General features: G+C 41.6%; 1 protein-coding gene across 3 annotated transcripts in view; it reads right to left on the reverse strand.

Moving 5' to 3' along the window:
- Window positions 1-19,045, reverse strand: part of Reln (reelin) — a 457,868-nt gene extending 438,823 nt beyond the window's left edge. For all 3 annotated transcript variants that reach the window (XM_028890934.2, XM_037203573.1, XM_028890933.2), the window contains exon 1: window positions 18,529-19,045. In XM_028890934.2, coding sequence (XP_028746767.1) covers window positions 18,529-18,754 — 226 coding nt within the window. In that variant the 5' untranslated portion in view covers window positions 18,755-19,045. The remainder of the gene's footprint in view (window positions 1-18,528) is intronic.
- Between the last annotated feature and the right edge of the window lie 249 nt (window positions 19,046-19,294).

Genomic DNA, 19,294 nt, shown 5'->3' on the forward strand with positions numbered 1-19,294 from the left:
GAAACAATATAATAAAACCATCATTTTTGTATGTTTTAAACGTGTGTGATATACTTCAGTCCTTGAAACCTTTGTATCTTAGAAGCTAGGAGTCTATTCTAAATAGGCCATTGGGCATAGGAAATTAATGTCAGTATCAGTAGTGATAACCCATTTATTTGTGTATTTCCATGATTAGCTGCTTGGATCAGTGCAATCCTTTTTCTCTTCTGCTACTGACACAGCAGAGCCCTTTGTTTCAATTAAATCTGGAAATCTAGAGCATTTGTGTCAACGGTGTTCAATATTTAGAAAAGATTTTATTTTATACCCCTAAATTAAAATTCTAAATTGTTTAAATAAGGGCATAGTAAAAACTTAGCCAAACCACGGTCTTTGTTCTTTTCCTATTCTTAGAATTTGAATTATTTCTATAACCTTACGATCTTACACTGAGAACTTATGAAGAAAAATTAATTTAATTTTTGCACAGACTGTAACATTAAAGATACAAAATATATACTTTTAAAAGGCATTGTGGTGTTGTAGCACCCAGCTGAATGGCTAGGGTGTAGTGGTTGTGTTTTGTACCACCAGCTAGACTAGCCAGGATTAGAAATAAGTGCACTAGGAAAGTACTGGCAACTGTAACTGTCCAGAAACCAGGCTTCTTGGCGTCCTTCATTCCCAGATACAGGCATTAAATGAACAAAAGAAGCCACCCACTATTAAAAGGTTGTCCTATAGTAACTTACACATCTTTTCCCCCAGGAAAATAATACAGCAAAATGAATCCAGAACCTTCCCACGGGAACCTTCATGTGTTTCCAAAACGGTTGTTCTTCCAAACTGCCACTAACTACTTCTACCTGGAGTCTCTTCTGTACCCACACCCAAGCACCCAAGCCCAATTCAGTCCTGTGTCCTGTAGTTTCAAAGCCACCTTGTTGGCAGTGCTCTGGTAACAATTCCCATTCATGGAGCATATGCCATGTGGAATGGATGTCCTCCACTCACACTAAGAGATGGGTGCTGTCGCACAGGTGGAAAGCATAGTGTGGTGGAGCAGAATTCCAACCCATCTGGACGAAACACAAAGCCTTCTCTTGCCCAGGCCGCCTCCCTGCTCTCACTAGTTCTCCAGCTCTGCTCTCCCTCTTCAAGTCTCATTACCCTGTGCACATGTTCACATCAGTCCCTTCCCGTGGAACTGGAGTCAGGGCCACCTGTCCACATCAGTCCCTTCCCGTGGAACTGGAGTCAGGGCCACCTGTCCACATCAGTCCCTTCCCGTGGAACTGGAGTCAGGGCCACCTGTCCACATCAGTCCCTTCCCGTGGAACTGGAGTCAGGGCCACCTGTCCACATCAGTCCCTTCCCGTGGAACTGGAGTCAGGGCCACCTGTCCACATCAGTCCCTTCCCGTGGAACTGGAGTCAGGGCCACCTGTCCACATCAGTCCCTTCCCGTGGAACTGGAGTCAGGGCCACCTGTCCACATCAGTCCCTTCCCGTGGAACTGGAGTCAGGGCCACCTGTCCACATCAGTCCCTTCCCGTGGAACTGGAGTCAGGGCCACCTGTCCACATCAGTCCCTTCCCGTGGAACTGGAGTCAGGGCCACCTGTCCACATCAGTCCCTTCCTGTGGAACTGGAGTCAGGGCCACCTGACCACATTAGTCCCTTCCCGTGGAACTGGAGTGAGGGGTAATGTAGAGACCTGTGAACTAGTTGTACTTTCTAAGGCAACTCCTATGCTCTTCACCCACCAGACCCCCAAGATGGACCAGGAGTGAGGCCCCAGGTGACTGTTCAGCTTGAAACTAAAACAGATTTTCAGGACACAACTCTCCAGTGAACAGAGGCTGTCAGTGGCTCCTGCTACTCACAGCATAAGGGAGGCTGCTTAGTGGGGAGCTACCACTGCTGTTAGGCTAAACAGGCTTGTTCCTGCCAAACTGCCTTCTACAAACATTTATTTTCTCTGTGTAGATTAGAGCTGCTGGTAGCTCTGGTCAGAGAAGCTCTCTCTGTAGTGGGCAGTGCTTAGTATAGAGACTCATAATTGGTAAGTGCTGAGAATCAGTGACTGCTGAGTACTAATCCCTGAATGGACATCTATACCAACCCCTCGTAGCCAGGGAACATCACAGATGGGGCAGAAAGAATATAAGGCCAGGGGCTGGAGAGAAGGCTCAATGGTAAAGAGCACAAGGATCCACATTCAATCCCCAGGCTCACACGGCTGCTCTCAACCATCTGCAATTCTAGACCCAGGGGACCTGATATCCTCTTCTGGCCTCCATGAGCCCTGCAGGCAAGTGGTGCTCAAAACACCCATACATATCAAAACAAACGAATTTTACAAAGAAGAGAAGAGAAGCGTGTGGTGTTGTGGAGTGCTGTCTTCTGGGCGTGGCAGCTGCACTCATGACTCAGCAGCTGGGGTGATCTCACAAGACTTGTGTAACGCTGTGTCACATCAACAATCTACTGTGGAGGGGGGGCTCATGAGACCCCACCCCTACTTCAGGATCTACTGGCAGTTGGTGGTAGCTGGAGAAGAACAAGACATTTTCTTCTGTGGTACAGGTAAAATGTCCTCGTCCCAGTAAATGAAGCCCACCCATGTTCATGTGGTCAACCCTAAGAAAACTCATTAGGTCACACAGACACAAACACAAACACTTGAGAACAACAGGAGGACTAGTTAGGGGGTGAAGGAGATCCGTGGGAGAGAGGGGCAAGGAAAGGCAAGCAAGGTCCAAACACATTACACACTCTATATGTGTATGGAACTATAATGAGCCCCTTACTATGTATACTAATGTTAATAAAATATACTTATGTTAGACAGTTTTATTTCATGTGTTTTAAATATTTATATGCTATTAAGTTAGGTCCTCTGAAAAAGGAGAAAGGATATGAGAACCTTTCAGTAGTCTTTATAAAACTGAAGTCAGAAAACACAAGACCAAAATAAGCGCACTACAATACACATGGCCTTGTCTGTCACCACCTCCCCGTGACACTTCACATATAAAAAGGGGGGACTAGAAGAAGTTATCACTTGAAAGGAAGAGGACTCGGCCTGTGTGATTTTCACAGTGGAATGTACTGTCCATTCTTATGAACAAGCTTCTGGTTTGTAAATTTACTTAGAATTCCAGCATCAAATCAAATCCCATGGTCCTTTCTTAGTCATCTGTGGACAAAATAAAATTGAGGTCCCAACACATACATTCCCGACTGAGGCCAAACAAAGCTGCCTCCTCTTTTAAGTTCATATACAAGCCGGGCGGTGGTGGCGCACGCCTTTAATCCCAGCACTCAGGAAGCAGAGCCAGGCGGATCTCTGTGAGTTGAAGGCCAGCCTGGGCTACCAAGTGAGTTCCAGGAAAGGCGCAAAGCTACACAGAGAAACCCTGTCTCGAAAAACCAAAAAAAAAACCAAAAAAAAAAAAAAAAAACAAAAAGTTCTATCAAAGGTGGCTAGCCTGTCAAGGGCCAATATTCCATATCTCTCCCATCTTGAAAAACTTACATAAAGGAACTTAAAACTTTTAGACTCTCCCACTCAGTGAAGCTTTGTTTATACAGAGGTCCTGCTGTGTTCCCAAAATATGATGAACAGGAGCTGATGGTCCCTCCCCATTTCCTTCATTTCCTTCACACCAATTACTAAGCAGCCAAATGGCAGATTGAGTTCCAACTCCCATCAGTGGGAGACACAGTCACCACCTGTGTTAGAAGAAAACCTAAGTGAACTTCCTGTCTCATGTACTTGCTGGCTCAGTGTGGGCAGCAACACACCCTTTTTGCAGAGGGAAATTGTGTTTCCTTTTGTTTTGTTTGAGTGCTTCTTTGTGCAATACATAGAACATTCTTTTCCAACACAGTAAACAGAGGATTCTGACTTCAATGTTATAAAGATTATAAAACTGTAAACAAGTATCATTTTCACAATCTTTTTGCTACCACTTGTCTCCTGGGGGTTCCTTTGATGATTTCAATGTGTAAATGGACTCCCAAGATGGAGCTGTAGCTCTGTCCAGTGCTCTAAGAACAGCAAGGCTGTGACACATTACAGAGGCGGCACATTCAGGCTGAGTCACTGTGCTTTTGACTATGAGTCCAACATTAACGAAGTAACAATGTACATCTATTACCCTATCTAAGCAGAAACACATATAAGACAAGTCCATGTTCCCCTGATTATATAAAAATAAATCCATATAGGAAAACTGGTGAAATACTTACAGAATATATCACAAAGGATTGCTAACATTACCTGCAAGTTATTAAAATCAATACTTAAAAGCATAGTGGAGGAACTCATAAGGCCCCATCCCCCTCTCTGATCCTATTGGCAGATAATGACTGTTGGGCGAGGGGTGACATTTTCTTCAGTGGTGTATGCAGCCCTTGGTCCAGAAAATAACGGTCCACCAACACTTGAGCAAGAAGCTAACTAAGCTCAGTCTCTCTCTCTCTCTCTCTCTCTCTCTCTCTTCTCTCTCTCTCTGTCACGTGCACACACACACACACACACACACACACACACACGTGCACGCACCCACAATGGGAGGATTCGAGCTGGAGGGAGACACATTAAAAAGAGACATTGCAGCAGGGGCATAGGATGGAAGAGAGAGGGGACTAGATGGTGAAATCAGCTAAAATTCATCACAGAAATGGATGAAACTATCAAATAATTTCTTAAAATGAAAAATAAGCAAAGGATTTAACAGATAAGGCAAGAGTCACTGGCTCAAAGCCACAAAGCTTAGGGACCAAGGGGTTAATTCATTGATGCAAAAGCATAGAACACACATCTCAGCTGCTCATCACTCTAGACAATTATCTCTAGTCAAAAAGATTTTCCTTAGAGGATGAACTTTTAGTACAGCTTCTAGGTTGTTATTTTTATGTGTTTTATATAAGGTTGTTGCATATCTGTTGAAACTATTTTAGTTTGCCTTTCATTATTTATTCCTATTCAGATAAAAATTTAAATAAAAGCTATCTACCCATTCATGAAGATTGCTTCAGATTTATTTATGGTACAGCACAGAGAAGAAGCTTCTGGGAAGAAGGACTTAAAATCCATTATGGTTTCTATTAATAATTGTAGTTACTAATTGCTATGAGAACATTTGGGATATACTAACATATAGTTAAAACGAAGCCAGTCCAACAGCTACTATAAATAGTCTTGCGTAGTCTCACAGAAGTCATGAGAACTTTGTCCTACGGAGGATGGGAAAGTGGAAATAGGCTTTTCAAATCTGTTAAACATTGATGTCGTCCATTCAAACAGCCAAAGCAGAAACTGTACATCCAAATCCATCTTCATAAAAGATCTTTTTAATTACTTTTTGGAATTATCACTGGCAATTATAACTCTTAAAGGAATCCTACACATGACTTTTGTTCAAGGACATGTCTAGCAAAGAGAAATAAAGCAGCCAATGGAAACATGGCCACTAGGAAGAAGGAGACTGCAGCTCTGTGTAGTGTGGCCAGGGGAGGTCTCACCAGGGTGACAGCTAACTACGGCTGGAATTACAAAGAACTAATGTGAGGTTATCCTGGGATGTGCATGCTAAACAGAACTGCAAGTCCTGTAGGTCACATCATGCAAAGGGCTTTTTATCTTTTTCTCTAGGAGATAGGAGGAACAAAAGATATAGATAAAATTACCTTATAATTTATTATTCAAATTCTGGCAATTGTGCTGGTAAAATGGCAAACTGAATGGAATGCTGGGTAAGAAGGCAAAGGTATAGGGCTGTCCGAGGTAACCTGGTAGACAGTATGCAGCAAAGAACAGCATCAGCCTGGTCCTAGCTAGATACCCCATGGAGCACAAGCCAGAGGCAAGGAGGGTGAGAAGAAGCTGGTTGTGGTAGCCAGATGAGAGGTGGCAGAGTAAGGGCAGACTCTGAGGGTTGTAATATACAACCAGGAAGCCTTTGAGGGGGGTCAGATGTGGGGCATTGGACAATGATTGGGGGAATGAACATCTCCAGAGAGCAAGCTGACGTTTGGAGGGTTGGGGAGACTCCAGAAAGAGCCTGTGAAGGTATGTCATGAAAGAGAGATGCAGGAAGCTCTGGGCAGTCAGCCAAGTGCAGACATTAAGTCACAGTAACAAACAGTAGGCAGAGGACTTGTTTGGAGTAAACAATGTGTAGATGGCACTTACAGCACTAGGAGAGATGGCGTCCTGGAGAGAATGGGTAGATAAAGAAAGCAGAAAAGAGAATCCTGGCCCCCAGACACTGCAGCCAGGTAGGCAGGAAGAAAGTCAGAGCCTGTGACATCTAAGAAGTCCATTGAGAAAGTGTCAGATCCACTGTGACAAGTTCTGCTTTGGTCCTGAGAGAAGTCTTTTGACATTTGCAAGTGAATACAGAGGTGGGTTTCTGATAGTGATACTGAAGAGAGAGCCATGTGCGTTCTCAAAGGCCTTTATACTCCCAGGAAGGAACCTGAGAGCAAGACCCCTGGTGGTCTAGTGAAGAACAGTGGGCAGGAGAAGGAAGCAGGGCTCCTGCAGGCAGACAAGCATCCCAACTCCACAATCAACATCCAGGAGACCCAGACATCTTCACAACACTGCAAAGGCAGCTACATTTCCCTTAGGCTAGATCCTTATGTGTAACAAGAGGACACCTTTGCCCTGCCCCAGGGAGCACACTGTGATTTGTGATCCCAGGAATTTGAATGTAGGATTCCATGGCAGATGAAAGGATGGAGAAGATTCACATCGACTGTGGGAAGCCTGACCTGTTTGCTGCTGTCAGAGGCCTTCAGCAACGCTCCCTACCGGACCTTTGAGACAGTATCATGACTTCCCTTCCAGACACCACCTACCTTCCGTTTGTTAATTCAATGTTAGCCACATTTGAAATCTGCTTCTGGTAGAGCAGTCTGGCATCCTTTCCTCCCTATGGTAGCTGATAAAAGTCACAAAATTTTAAATTAGGCTAATTTCACAAGAAACGTTTAGATACATTATCATATTTGCAAAATAAATGCTTAATACTACCTGTACGTTCTGGTGCTAACTCTTTCACGGTTTTTTTTTTTTTTCCTTCTTACTGAACAGTTATTTGTCTTAAATTAGCCAAAATCATGAAGGCCCTTTCTGAGTTGTTTTTCGTTTTTTTGTGAATGGTGTTTGTTGTGTAGCCAGCAACCAAGCTCCGGGCCTACACATCTGCAGCAAGTGTCCTGCCAACAAGCTCGTCTCAGACATTGACATATTTTAAACTTCACTGCATATATACACTATATTACGAGCTACGGTAATTATGTGTGCAGTAATCTTGTTTATTTCTTTTGGATATGGTCTTACTATTCAGCCCATGCTGATTTTCGACACTCAGACCTCTTCCGTCAGTTTTGTGCCCCACCCTCCACCACTAGATTTCAGGTGTGTGTTATCTCCTCTGTCAATATAAGCAGAGCTCTTGAATTATTCCTATCTGATTGTCAGCTGAGCCCCGACCCTGCCTCAGGTAACCCCAGCTGCATTCTACTTCTGAGTTCAACATTTTGAATTCCACATTTGTCTCCCAGCTTATTCCAATTAGTATCATGTCCTCCAGGACCTTTCATATTATACACAAGATACTCTTTTACAAACCTATACAGTTTTCCATTGGTTGTTTCTACATGTTGCCAACTGATCCTGCACCTTGTTCAAGATTCCCTGCTCTTACGTGTTGATAGGGCTCCATGCTGTTCATCATATTGCAGAAACATTTGGGAATGACTGGTTATCGGGGGTAGAATGAGCAAGGAAGAGCAGAACGAAGCTGGGCAGATCAACTCTAGGGGCACTGAATATTTTAACCAATGGGAAGAGTTTGCTGTCAACCATATTTGTATTTTGTTTCAACAAATGCAGATGGCTACCCTCTGGGTACTCATTAGTGACACCAATTTTGAATGTTTCTTTTACTGTAGTTTCCTACATGTTTAAAATATTTCACAACAAATTGTCTGAGAGTGCGTCAACAGTCTGGAATAAGCCATTCTTATTTGAAGGGAACATTCTGAAGAGGTTAACCCTTGTAATAACAGGTCAGAACTCTTGATGAGCCATGTTGTGACTTCCTTTCCCACCTCCCAGGAAGCTCGTGGATGGCATTCTGAGCTGCTGCTCAGCACAAATCTTCAGAAAATGCCAGAAGGAGACATAACCGAGCTTGTCAGCCTTGAGAAAAGGTGCCTAAACACAGAATGCTTCCGTGTTTTTATGGTATTTTAATAAAGGCTATTACAGAGTTGTTGAAGTTGAAGGAGGTAAATTTTTCTCTCCTGGGGAACACAGGAATGGACCCCAGGCCCTCCGACAACCTGTGTGTTCCACAAGAGGAAACCCGAGACCGAATCAGGCCCTTACCCTTTGAGTTGACTTATAAAAAATCCAAGCCTGACATCAAACCCTTTGGATAAACTGCTAGGCTCGATGACCAGGACATTTGCATATTAATGGAAGTCTGAGGCAAGGTCAGATTCTGATCACCAGACACAGCTTTGCGGTCCTCTCCCATGCCCACCTCAACCCTGGAGTTGAGCTCTGCCTTCAGTCAGGAGGTGAGACTTTTGGAGACAAGGATAAAGAGATTCATGTATGAAAAATAACTGCAACGTTAAGTACAAAACAAATGCTGTTTCACTGTTTTTTTTTTTCCTATCAATCTGTCATCTGGACTTTGATGAAAGGCTGTCATGGCAGAACCAATGTCAAGTGTTGCCAACAAGGACCCTGATGTGTGGCATGCCACTCAGTCTGCTGCAAGTGGGTAACATTTAACACAAATTCCTAAAGAAAGGAATATATCACAAATAAATTTCAACCAAAATTCCCTTAAATGTCTGTCTCTAATATCAAAATATTTAACATTCTTTAGATATTAAGATCCTACTGGTGAAGCAAAAAACAAAAACAAAAAAAAAAAACAAAAACCACAATCATACTTATTAAAAAGTCTTACTAAAAGTTACAATTTCAAAGTGTCAAAAATAAATGTAAACAAAAATGGACTTTTTTTGTACTTTCTATCAGCACATTTTGAAGGCACATTAACTCTTGGGGGACACACATACCAGCTGCATCTCTCCGAGGCTTTATCTGAAGACAGTTTCTGTCCAGTCTATTTAACAAGGGTGTCAGCTTTCCGCGTAGATTGTGCATTCTTCATTTACTAACTTCAAAGTAACAAACTTTGTTTCCAGTTTTTTTTTTTATTTTCTGTTTCTTGAAATGACTGTTAACTACTTCTGTTATTTCTCTTTTCATAAAATAAACATCATTTCTAAAATTAAATGCATAAAAGTATAGGTTCTGGGGCAGAATGGACTAAGAACTGTCAATAACAGCATATAAGTCATATACAGAATACTTACTCCTCAGAGACTCAGTTTCTGCATCCATAAAAGGGACATATAAGTATCTACTTCAAGATGCTATAGTAAAATACATGAACTAACATACATAAGGCATTTAGATGGGGTGTCTGGCACATATTAACTGGTACTGTTAGTTGTTTATATTATATTATAGTATTAGTGTTGTTATAAGTTATTATTGGTATTGTTATTAATTATTCAAAAGTCTCTTGAGTTCTTTATTTATTTTTCCAGAAAGTATCAGTGCCTAGAATGGGAATGGAAATCCATTTTTTAAAAATATTTATTTTATTTTTAATTGTGTATATGTGTATGTGTGTACTTGTGAGCATATGCACACAAGTAATGAGTATGCGTGTCTGGAGACCAGAAGTGTGCTATCCCATGGAGCTGGGGTTACATTCAGTTTTGAGCAGTTAAAATGTAACTGGCAAAAGCTGAACTCATGTTCCCTGTGAGCACAGTACTCTTAATCGCTGAGCCAACTCTTCAGCCCTTTTTATTTTTTTCTAGGAACTGAGGACCAACTAATTTCCTTATAGTTCCCATCACAACCAGTGCACACAACAGATCATGTTTTGCAGTATGAAAATGCAGGAAGTGTTTATACAGGAAAAGGAAGTGTAAAAAGAACTGAATCTTATCAATAGGATATCTCAGCACTCACAACAAAGGTGCCTGAACCGAATGGGAGACTGCATGTTCCTGAAGGTAGGGCAGGGATGTCTGTTTCCTCTGTCAATATGGAACAAACTAGAGAAATGACAGGCTTGGATTTGGTCCTAGAGGCTAAGCCATCCATAACAAACAAGGTTAAAGTTGGGGCAGAACTCACATTTACAACCATGTCACAATCTACTGTGTTTTAAGTGTCAACAGGATTTACATATGGTGACACTGCACTTTAGAGAGATAGGAATACCAGGAAATAGAGTTCAGTGAAAGAAACTAGCAACATAAACTGTTGGTATATAAAAAAATTCCAGAAATTGGGGGTCAAGCAGAGGTTACTTTCCCAAAGTATAAGTGACATTAACATAAAATGTAAGTCTTTGAAACTTGCATAAATAGTATATTTTAAGGGATATTCTGAAAGTGTATCGATGGAGGATCAGGCCATTCAGAGTTTAATACAAGGAGCACAACCAACAGGTAAAAGAAGAGTACTTTCTTACAATACTGAAACCTAAACATTATTTCAGGGCTGGTACAAATATCAGCATGTGAGCATTGTTAGCACACGGCCATGTGATAAGATTGCTGCATCCATACTTCACTAGGAGAAATAGGTAATGCTGTTGAGTCATTTTAAAGATTCCTTTCGCCAATTTTACCAAGCACTTCCTAGAGATCCCACTTCTATTTCCTATCAGTGAACTAGACCATACTTCAGAGAGACTTGAGAGACATATTTGACTGAACACAAAATTCACCTGAACAACATGAAGGGGAGTTTTAGTGAAAACAATAAATGTATACCACCAAATGAGGATTACAAAGTCTAAAATCAGGGCACTCTTACTCCAATACAGTCTAGAGAAGATGATACCACCCAGACCTGCTGACAGGAGTTGGGTTAAGTAGCTGGTAAATCATAGAATCTGACATTGAGACCATCTAACTCCATACTTCCCTACAACCTAATAATTACTTGTCATCCATATCTTGCTACAGTCAAGTAAGTCTTGCTACAGTCAAGTAAGAATATACTGAAGAGCCAATGCCTCCCTGACTAGTGTATTTTTTATTGTAAATGTACTACCCTTCCAATTACCACCAGACAACTGTGAACTTAAGTTTCTCAGTCAATCTTTGATCTAACAACTCTGAATCTACTGTCAAAATCAGTATCTTTCGGTTCTAATTCAGCAGAAATAGAATTACATTTTTAATTATTTTACATAATTTAATAGGTTATAAAATAGAATTTGATAAAATACATTAAACTGATGTCTTTATCCTCTCAGCCTCCCCAGACTATGACCAAGCCACATACACATATCTAGAGTGTTATAGCCACTAAAAAGGATAATTCAGGAATAGTAAGGTTTTAGTTAGGAATTGGCTAAACCAACAAAAGTTTGGGTTGGATCAAGGCTATATATTCAGCTTCCTTTTAACTGTAGGGAAGTCATGTATTAATTTGGGATGGGAAGCACTTTCTCATTTGGTGAAGAGTAGATTTTCTTTTGACTTTTGTGACTACCCTCAATATGCTCAATCTATTATTTCCCTTAAGGGGTGCCACACATTGGCAAAACAAAATTGGACAGGCATGGGTGAACAATTCTTATCTCATAGAGGGTCATCATGTCAGATGACCAAAGTGCTTTCAGTCATACCTACTGTGTGTCAGGATCTTGCTACACTTTTATAATGACTACAACTCTGAAATATGACTAGACTTACTCCTACATTAGAAACAGGGCTGGGTGTGAGTCAGTACTAGGGTGTCTGCTTTCTCCTCATATTCTACAGGTTGACCAGAGTGAGAACAGGTAACTCAGAATTAAATAACTACAGGCTTGCAAACTGAAAGATTTTTTTTGTTCTTTTTATTTTTGTTTTTTTGTTGTTTTGTTTTGTTTTGTGACAGGGTTTCTCTGTATAACAGCTCTGACTGTCCTGCAACTCACTCTGTAGACCAGGCTGGCCTTGAACTCACAGAGATCCACCTGCCTCTGCCTCCTTGAATGCTAAGATCAAAAGTGTGTGCCACCACCTCCCAGAGTCTGAAAGATTTTATAGTATAAAAAGCAGTTGCTTTTCTACTGGAAATAACCTACTGTTTAAAAAATTGCACCATAATGGGCAAGTAAATGTCATAAAAATAGAAAATTTGATATTCTAAGGTAGCATTATATAAACCTACATACCCACTTTAGTTATTGCAAATAATCAGTGACTATAATATATGATGTAAATGTCATGACATCATTCGCATATACTTAGAGCATGCAAAAGGAGCAGTTACAAGGGGAAATTTGAAGCATCAAAAGACAAAAGAACTAAGAAAAACAGTTATGATGGAGAAAAAAGAAAGAAGAAAAGGAAAGCAGGAGGCTATAATGGGGAAGTAGCAAGGCCATCGGAAACTGAGGAGAGAAGCCAGGGGAAAGCTGGCAGGAAGTGGACAGGATGGAGGACAGGGCACTTCTTGACGAGTTTCATGACTTCTCGGGTCCCTCAGCTTGTGGACAGTAGTCTCGATTAGTGCTGTTTCAAACCTGTCAGCATAGCAGATAAAAAGTAATCCTTTAATCAATAGGATTTTTTAAAATAAAGCTTTGTTTGTCTAAAGAAAACTCATTCGGCATTAAAGGATAACTAGAGTTTTAAATGTTTCTGGGCCAAACCTCATACCTTAAACCAACATTTGTACTTTTTATACATACAACCTTCAAACTATTTTCTATGGTTGAATCCTATGAGATTTAGATTTTAAAGAAAAAAATGTATATAGTTTTCAAGAAGCACATATTTTAAAAAATAATTAATCAACCAGTATGCAGAGCAGTCAACCCCTTCAAAAAACTCAATGATCTGGGCATGGGGGGTACTTAGAGTAAAAATAAAACTGCTCTCCAAGCTACTTCCCAAAGACAGGTGACTTCATGGGGAATGTCTTGCATATAGATTTCTTCTTTTAAAATCATGAAGAATCTTTGTTTTTTAAAAAGATTTTATTTTAAATTATGTGTCTGTGTGTGGGTGGGTACAGGTGCTTCCAGACACCAGGGGTGTCAGAGTCCTCTGGAGGTGGAGTTATGAGCCCCCTGATGTGAGTGCTGTGAACTGAACTCAGGCAGGCTCTCTGCAAGAGCAATCTAGACCCTTAACTGCTGAGCAAGACCTTGGTATTTAAAAATCAATCCCAATTTCTGAAAATGTGTTCTACAATTTGTTTTTGTTTAAAATGGTGAGCCTGAAAGTATATTTCGGTTTGCTTACTTCATTAATCAGGAGATGATAGATTAATGTTTTCATTTAAATTAAAATTTAGATACATTTATTTTCTTTTTATATGCTTTATGTCAATACAGTGACATAAGTCAAAGCCTCTTCTCTCTGCTCAAAGTGATCTTACTATAGTCATGAAGAATCTTTGTTTTTTAAAAAGATTTTATTTTAAATTATGTGTCTGTGTGTGGGTGGGTACAGGTGCTTCCAGACACCAGGGGTGTCAGAGTCCTCTGGAGGTGGAGTTATGAGCCCCCTGATGTGAGTGCTGTGAGTCAGTCTTGATGCACCCTCTTTCTTCTCCTGAGTTCTGTAGAACCCCAATTTTTCTGCTTCTACAAGACACGAGGGACTTTGCAAATGTTTTAAATTAAATGTTCACAAAGTACTGGCCACTCAGTTCGTAATTTTCAGATGTGGAGCTTCTCTGAAGGAAATACTTGGGAAGACTGAAGACAATTAATTATAATTAATAATTATTCAATGTAGCATTATAAATTATCAGAATAAAATTGTGGCCTAATGTGTAATCTTTATAAGTAATTAATGAGGCTCACAGATCATCCTATGAAGCCAATCCAAGTGTGAAAACAAATTTAAAAATCACTCTTAAATGTTTTCTTTTAACTAAATCAGTCAATGAAAACTTTGAAATCTACTAATAGTTACTTTAGAAACCTGTTAAAATATACATTATCCTCTTTAAAAATAAAAAGAAAATTTTACTGGAGTAAGGCAGTTCATGACTATAGAAGCACAACTATATTTTATTTTTTAACATCTAAATAAAATAGTCATTCAAAATAAATATTCACAAAAATGAAGGGAATTATTCTAAATAAATAATTTCTAGTACTGTGGTGCTATGAAGGAACTCAAGTTCCATCCAAATGAGATGTTTTAGATTATCATTGCAAATACCTGTTGTTTAAAGCTTAAGATTGGAATTAAAACACACAAAATATAAATTACACAAAGCAAGATTGACATGATTTCAGAAAGAAATCGTAACTATGTCAATAAAATATGTGTAAAAAAATAGGGAATAAGATAAAATGTGTGGCAAGTAGATCCGAATTCTTTAAAATGCCCACTTTTCACAGACATATGTGCACAGTACACAGGTACATTTCACTAGAAACTGCATGTGATTAATGAGTTTAACAGTTAAAACATGCTGACTCCGGACTCCAAAACATAACAAGGAAAAATAGCCATACACCAATCAATAGTAGTTACATTAGCAACCCCAATTACTTTCATTCAAATAAAATCATTCCCTTAAAAGGAATGAAGCCTGGGAGTGTTTTCAAAATATGTGTCTAAAAAAGATTGTATTTCTGTATTTGAAAGGCCACTACATTATGCTTTCTTTGAAGAGAAATTTTTAAATACCAACCAGTTGATTGTAAAGCACGTATATCCACTAAAGTAATAACTTTAATTATTACAACAAAGAACCCTTAATACTTCATCCTGATTATACCTTTTAAAAGGAATGTTCTGGCTGGGCATTAGGAAATTAATTCTCCAGCCTTCCCCACAATATCACTTGTGAAAAATGATGGAATGGAAATATGGAATCACAAAATTACTGATAGTGCTGCTGGGACAAGTAAACGAAATAAAATTCTCCCTTTCCTTTTCACCGCCAGCCACATCACCCATTTGATTCTACTTGAGGTAAATTCTGATCCTTGTTTTCCCCTCAGTCGGTATTTCTGAGCCTATTCCTCATGGATAAATGAAATACTTCCTCTGGTTTATGCTACCAAATAGTAGGGATTCTAGTCTATTTACATATCCTGGTCAGTTGTCCTGAAATATTGGGACAGACTCATTTACCTATGCTTGGCTTTGGTGTGCGATACTCTTATAGTATGCCTGGCCTCTTCTTCCCAAGGTGGTTGAGTAATATCAGTTATATGGTGGGCAGGTTCTTATTTGACATGAATTCACGGGTGTTTAAAAGGCTTTCTGTCCCAAAGCATATTATCTGTTTCCCCAGAGATATTAGTTGTCCCAAGCAAAAAGGGAAGAAAATCTTTGTAAAGTCTTAATTAAAACTGGGAGAATTTAACATTTACAATTCTCTATAAACTGACTGGATGACAGGAAGAGGGTTACAGACACACGGTAATTATGCACCTAAGGGTGTGTGTGAGGAAGAGGTATTTCCACCAGGGAGCAGGGTGCAGACTTCAGCTCAGCCTTCACACATCTCACCGAACTGCACTGCTCCCGGGAAAAAACAGAGCATAGCTGGGCGTGGTGGGGAAGAGAAAGGCTATGTGACTGGACCACCTAGGCTCTCATTTCCTTTGAAGTCTGGAAATCCCATTGAGAAACTGGACATAATTTTGGACTTGTACTCCCTCAAAAATAAATTCTAGAAAGCAAAATCATTCTAATTCTGAGATCTTTCTAAACCAACATGAAGTATGTGGTGCCTTTTTGCTGAACCATGCATTGTGGTGTATTCATGAAAAGACATCGTAGTTGGTCATGACTAACAATGCCATCAAGAATCTCGTATAACAGAATTTACAAACACATAGGAAGATGGGAAAGGAGATACCTAATGCCACCTGTGTGTTACGAGTTGAAAACTCACTAAATAAGCTCCATGACTTCAAATAGGCAGGCTTACTACTTAACGTTACAAATCTTGACAGTTCTGCCACAGGCATCAACTTCTTCAGCACTGTACTGCTGCCTTTGTTACATCAAAGATTTTCAACAGAAATCTGTAAATACACATATTTCATACAAGAATAGATAATTTGTATTACACACTGTCAGCCAACACAAGCCTCCACTGATGGTATATGATTGGTACCGTTCTACACAGCAGCTCTGTCTTAATGCAGTCTTTGGGGAAAAACCTCAAAACTACCACCTCTCCACCCAAACACCATTCATCCAAATCGCTGATCTCGGTGGAAATCCAAGAAAACCCAGTTTTTTCCCCAATGTAAGTGCTGCATTTAAAAGATTTAGAAGGCTAGAAAGAAATCCTCAAGCCAGTATTTTACAGATTTCCTCACATCAGAAGGCTTTTTGGCCAAATGACCTTCTGCTTCCAACATGCATCAAAATGAGTCAGCCACAAACGTATTGTGTTTTCCTATGGCGAGTCAATTCTTACAGATGCTATAATTTTTTCATTTCCAGAAGTTTAAAATTTAAAGGCTTATGTAAGTATTACTTCAGTTTTAAACATTTGTCCTACCTGTAGAACATTTTATAGGAAAAACTATTAGAAGGCCTGGAGCTATATCGCTAGTTCCCAAATCTAAAACTTTGATATAATATTTAATGTGAATTTAAAATGCCATTATTCTCTATAATAATTTGACCTTTCAAGGTACATAATAAAATCTCTCCACCCTTTCTGGTGGCATAAAAGAGGGTATCTGGGACCTGTTTCTACAATGCCTAATTAGAAGTAATACATCACCCCTTTCCTGGCTTAGTGATGTGATCACAGTCAATCTCAGGTTTATCTGCTAACTTTATAGCAAACCAAAGCTACAGATGGCATTCTTATTCAAGCTTTTTTTTAATTTTTATTTTTTAATTTTTATTTATTTATATTTATTTTTATTCAAGCTTTCTTGACTGGGACAGTACAAAGGATCTGTGTAGTGTGGGATAATACTGCTTTGTCATCAGAGGCTTCCAACACAACTGGACAGTGGCACCTTCTAGGTCAGCCTTCATTCACTGACCTACCACTCTCTCAGCTAGAAGGCTAGCTAGCACCTCTGCCTAGGGTCACACCAAGTGACAACAATCTCAGTCTGTGGGTCAGGTCTGGGTTGTCATCATATTGGATGTTCCTTCCACTTCAAAGATTTCCACGACCCCAGAAAAATCGCCAGATAATCCTCGGAAGAAGAGCACATACAAATAAGCCCGTTTGTTAAAGAGACTAGTTACAGAAATTAATTTCATAAAATTCCACAGACAGCCACCACACCACAAGAAAGTTGTTAAAGCACTGTTTTAAATATCTAGGGTGAATGTATTTAGACTAAGTGTTTGGGGGCAGATAGGAAGGTTTTCTGAAACAAAAAACTCCTGTGTATTCACATGCAAATCCATGTAAAATGCCAGCCGCCCATAGATAACCTTCTGCTATGTCAACACCTGTAGCCTATCAGAGACAGCATCTATGGATGGCATGAGTTCACCCAACAATAGTTTCTATTTCATTAGGTATAAATATTTTGTGGAAATTTTCCTATTTAATGGTTTCTATCATTGTTGAAGAAGTCTCAGTATGAATACAGAAAGTAAACATATTTTTATTTCCCTCACATTCCACTTGATTTAAAAATATATGCACTACATTAAATTATTCTTCTTGTAGCTAAATTTTATTTTTGAGTAATGTTTAACCTCGATGAAGGGCTGCATAATGATCCCTTTGGAGAGGGATCCGCTTTTGGCGAGTGGCATGCAGCCCTACCAGGGAGTTAAAGCTGTGTGGATACAAGTCATTAGTAAGAATCACCCAGACAATGCTAACAGCTAACCAGAGCTAAAAGGACGAAAGGAATGAGAGAAATGATCAATTACTGGTATTTTAAAAGACCCTTTGAAAGAATAAAGGGCTGGAAACAGCCGCTGTTTCTTGAGGTCTGCCTCACACTCAGTAGATCGCGAGGGACTCCTGGCTGCAGAGCAGCGGGAACTTTCGGGCTGGTGGGCAGCATGGGCAGCCACAGACCAGAGCGCTCCAATCTCTTGGCAGCTGGCCTGAAAAGCCCAATGACAACCCCAGCGCCACTTGGGGACCCACCAGAGGGGACTCAGAAAGGGACAAAAGTCTGGTATCCAAGTACTGGAGTTAAGAAAATAAGATGCGCAGGTTCGGCAGCTGCAGGAACTGGGAGTGAGGGGGAAAGGCAGCAGTACCCAGGGCTTGTGTGGCATGTCACATAAGCGCCAGTTCATTCCAAGATGTGTCAGGGGACTGTTGAAATCCCAACTCAGGACTCCATTCTCCACTAACTTCGTTCTGTCTCCCCAGGCAGCGTATCCCGCTGTGGTAGGGGGTTGTCCTGGTCCCTGACTGGCTGGTCCCTGGAAAGAAGGAAGAGGATGGAAAGATGCGTTCGCGGGCCACGGTGGCGCATAGGGGTGCCGTGGTACCTACCATGGTATTCCTGTCCCGGTACGTAGTAGGTGGGGTTGCCCGCAATATGCAGGGAAATGAGCACCTCGCCCTGCTCCCCATCCCCTTCCAGCTCCCCGTGGTGGGTGCACAGGAAAAAGAAGGGCGAGAAGCGCGGGTAGTAGCCGGTGGCCGCGTGCGCCCTCAGTGTCGCCACCAGCAGCATGGCCAGGACCAGAGTCCGCGGCGCCCAGCAGCCGCGCTCCATGCCGCCGCGCTCCGTGCCGCCGCGCGCCCCGCGCGCTCTCTCATTCAGTTTTGGAGCCACCCGCACGGAAGAGCCACGCGCAGGGAAGGCGAGCCGGCCGCGGGCTCGAGCCGAGCGGCTCCGGGCAATCGAGCCCGCGGGGAAGTTGGCGGGAGACCGCGGCTCCCGAAGTTACTTTGGGCCTCGGGAGCGAGAGCGCGGGGCCGGAGTCGCGGGCGCGGAGAGCTTGTCGTCCGCCTCCCAGCGCCGCCGCCTGTGTGCGCGACGCCCCTCGGCCGGGCCTGGGAAAGCGCCCGCCCCCTCCACACCTTCTTAAAGCCCCGGGCGCCGCCCCCTCCCCCCCCCCCCCCGCCGTCGCCACACGTGTCCCAGCCGCGCCCCCGCCCCCGCTCCCGTCCCCGCCCCTCGGGCTCCGCTGGCACCTCGGGCTGCGCCCGGCTCACACGCATCCCCTGCCCTCGTCCCGCTCGGTCCGGAAGGGCAGGGCTGCTCTGTCGCTGCAAAACGACAAGTCACCACGGACGGACAGGCTGACGGGCT

The sequence above is a fragment of the Peromyscus leucopus genome, chromosome 3 (genome assembly GCF_004664715.2).
Source record: "Peromyscus leucopus breed LL Stock chromosome 3, UCI_PerLeu_2.1, whole genome shotgun sequence".
Lineage (NCBI taxonomy): Eukaryota > Metazoa > Chordata > Mammalia > Rodentia > Cricetidae > Peromyscus > Peromyscus leucopus.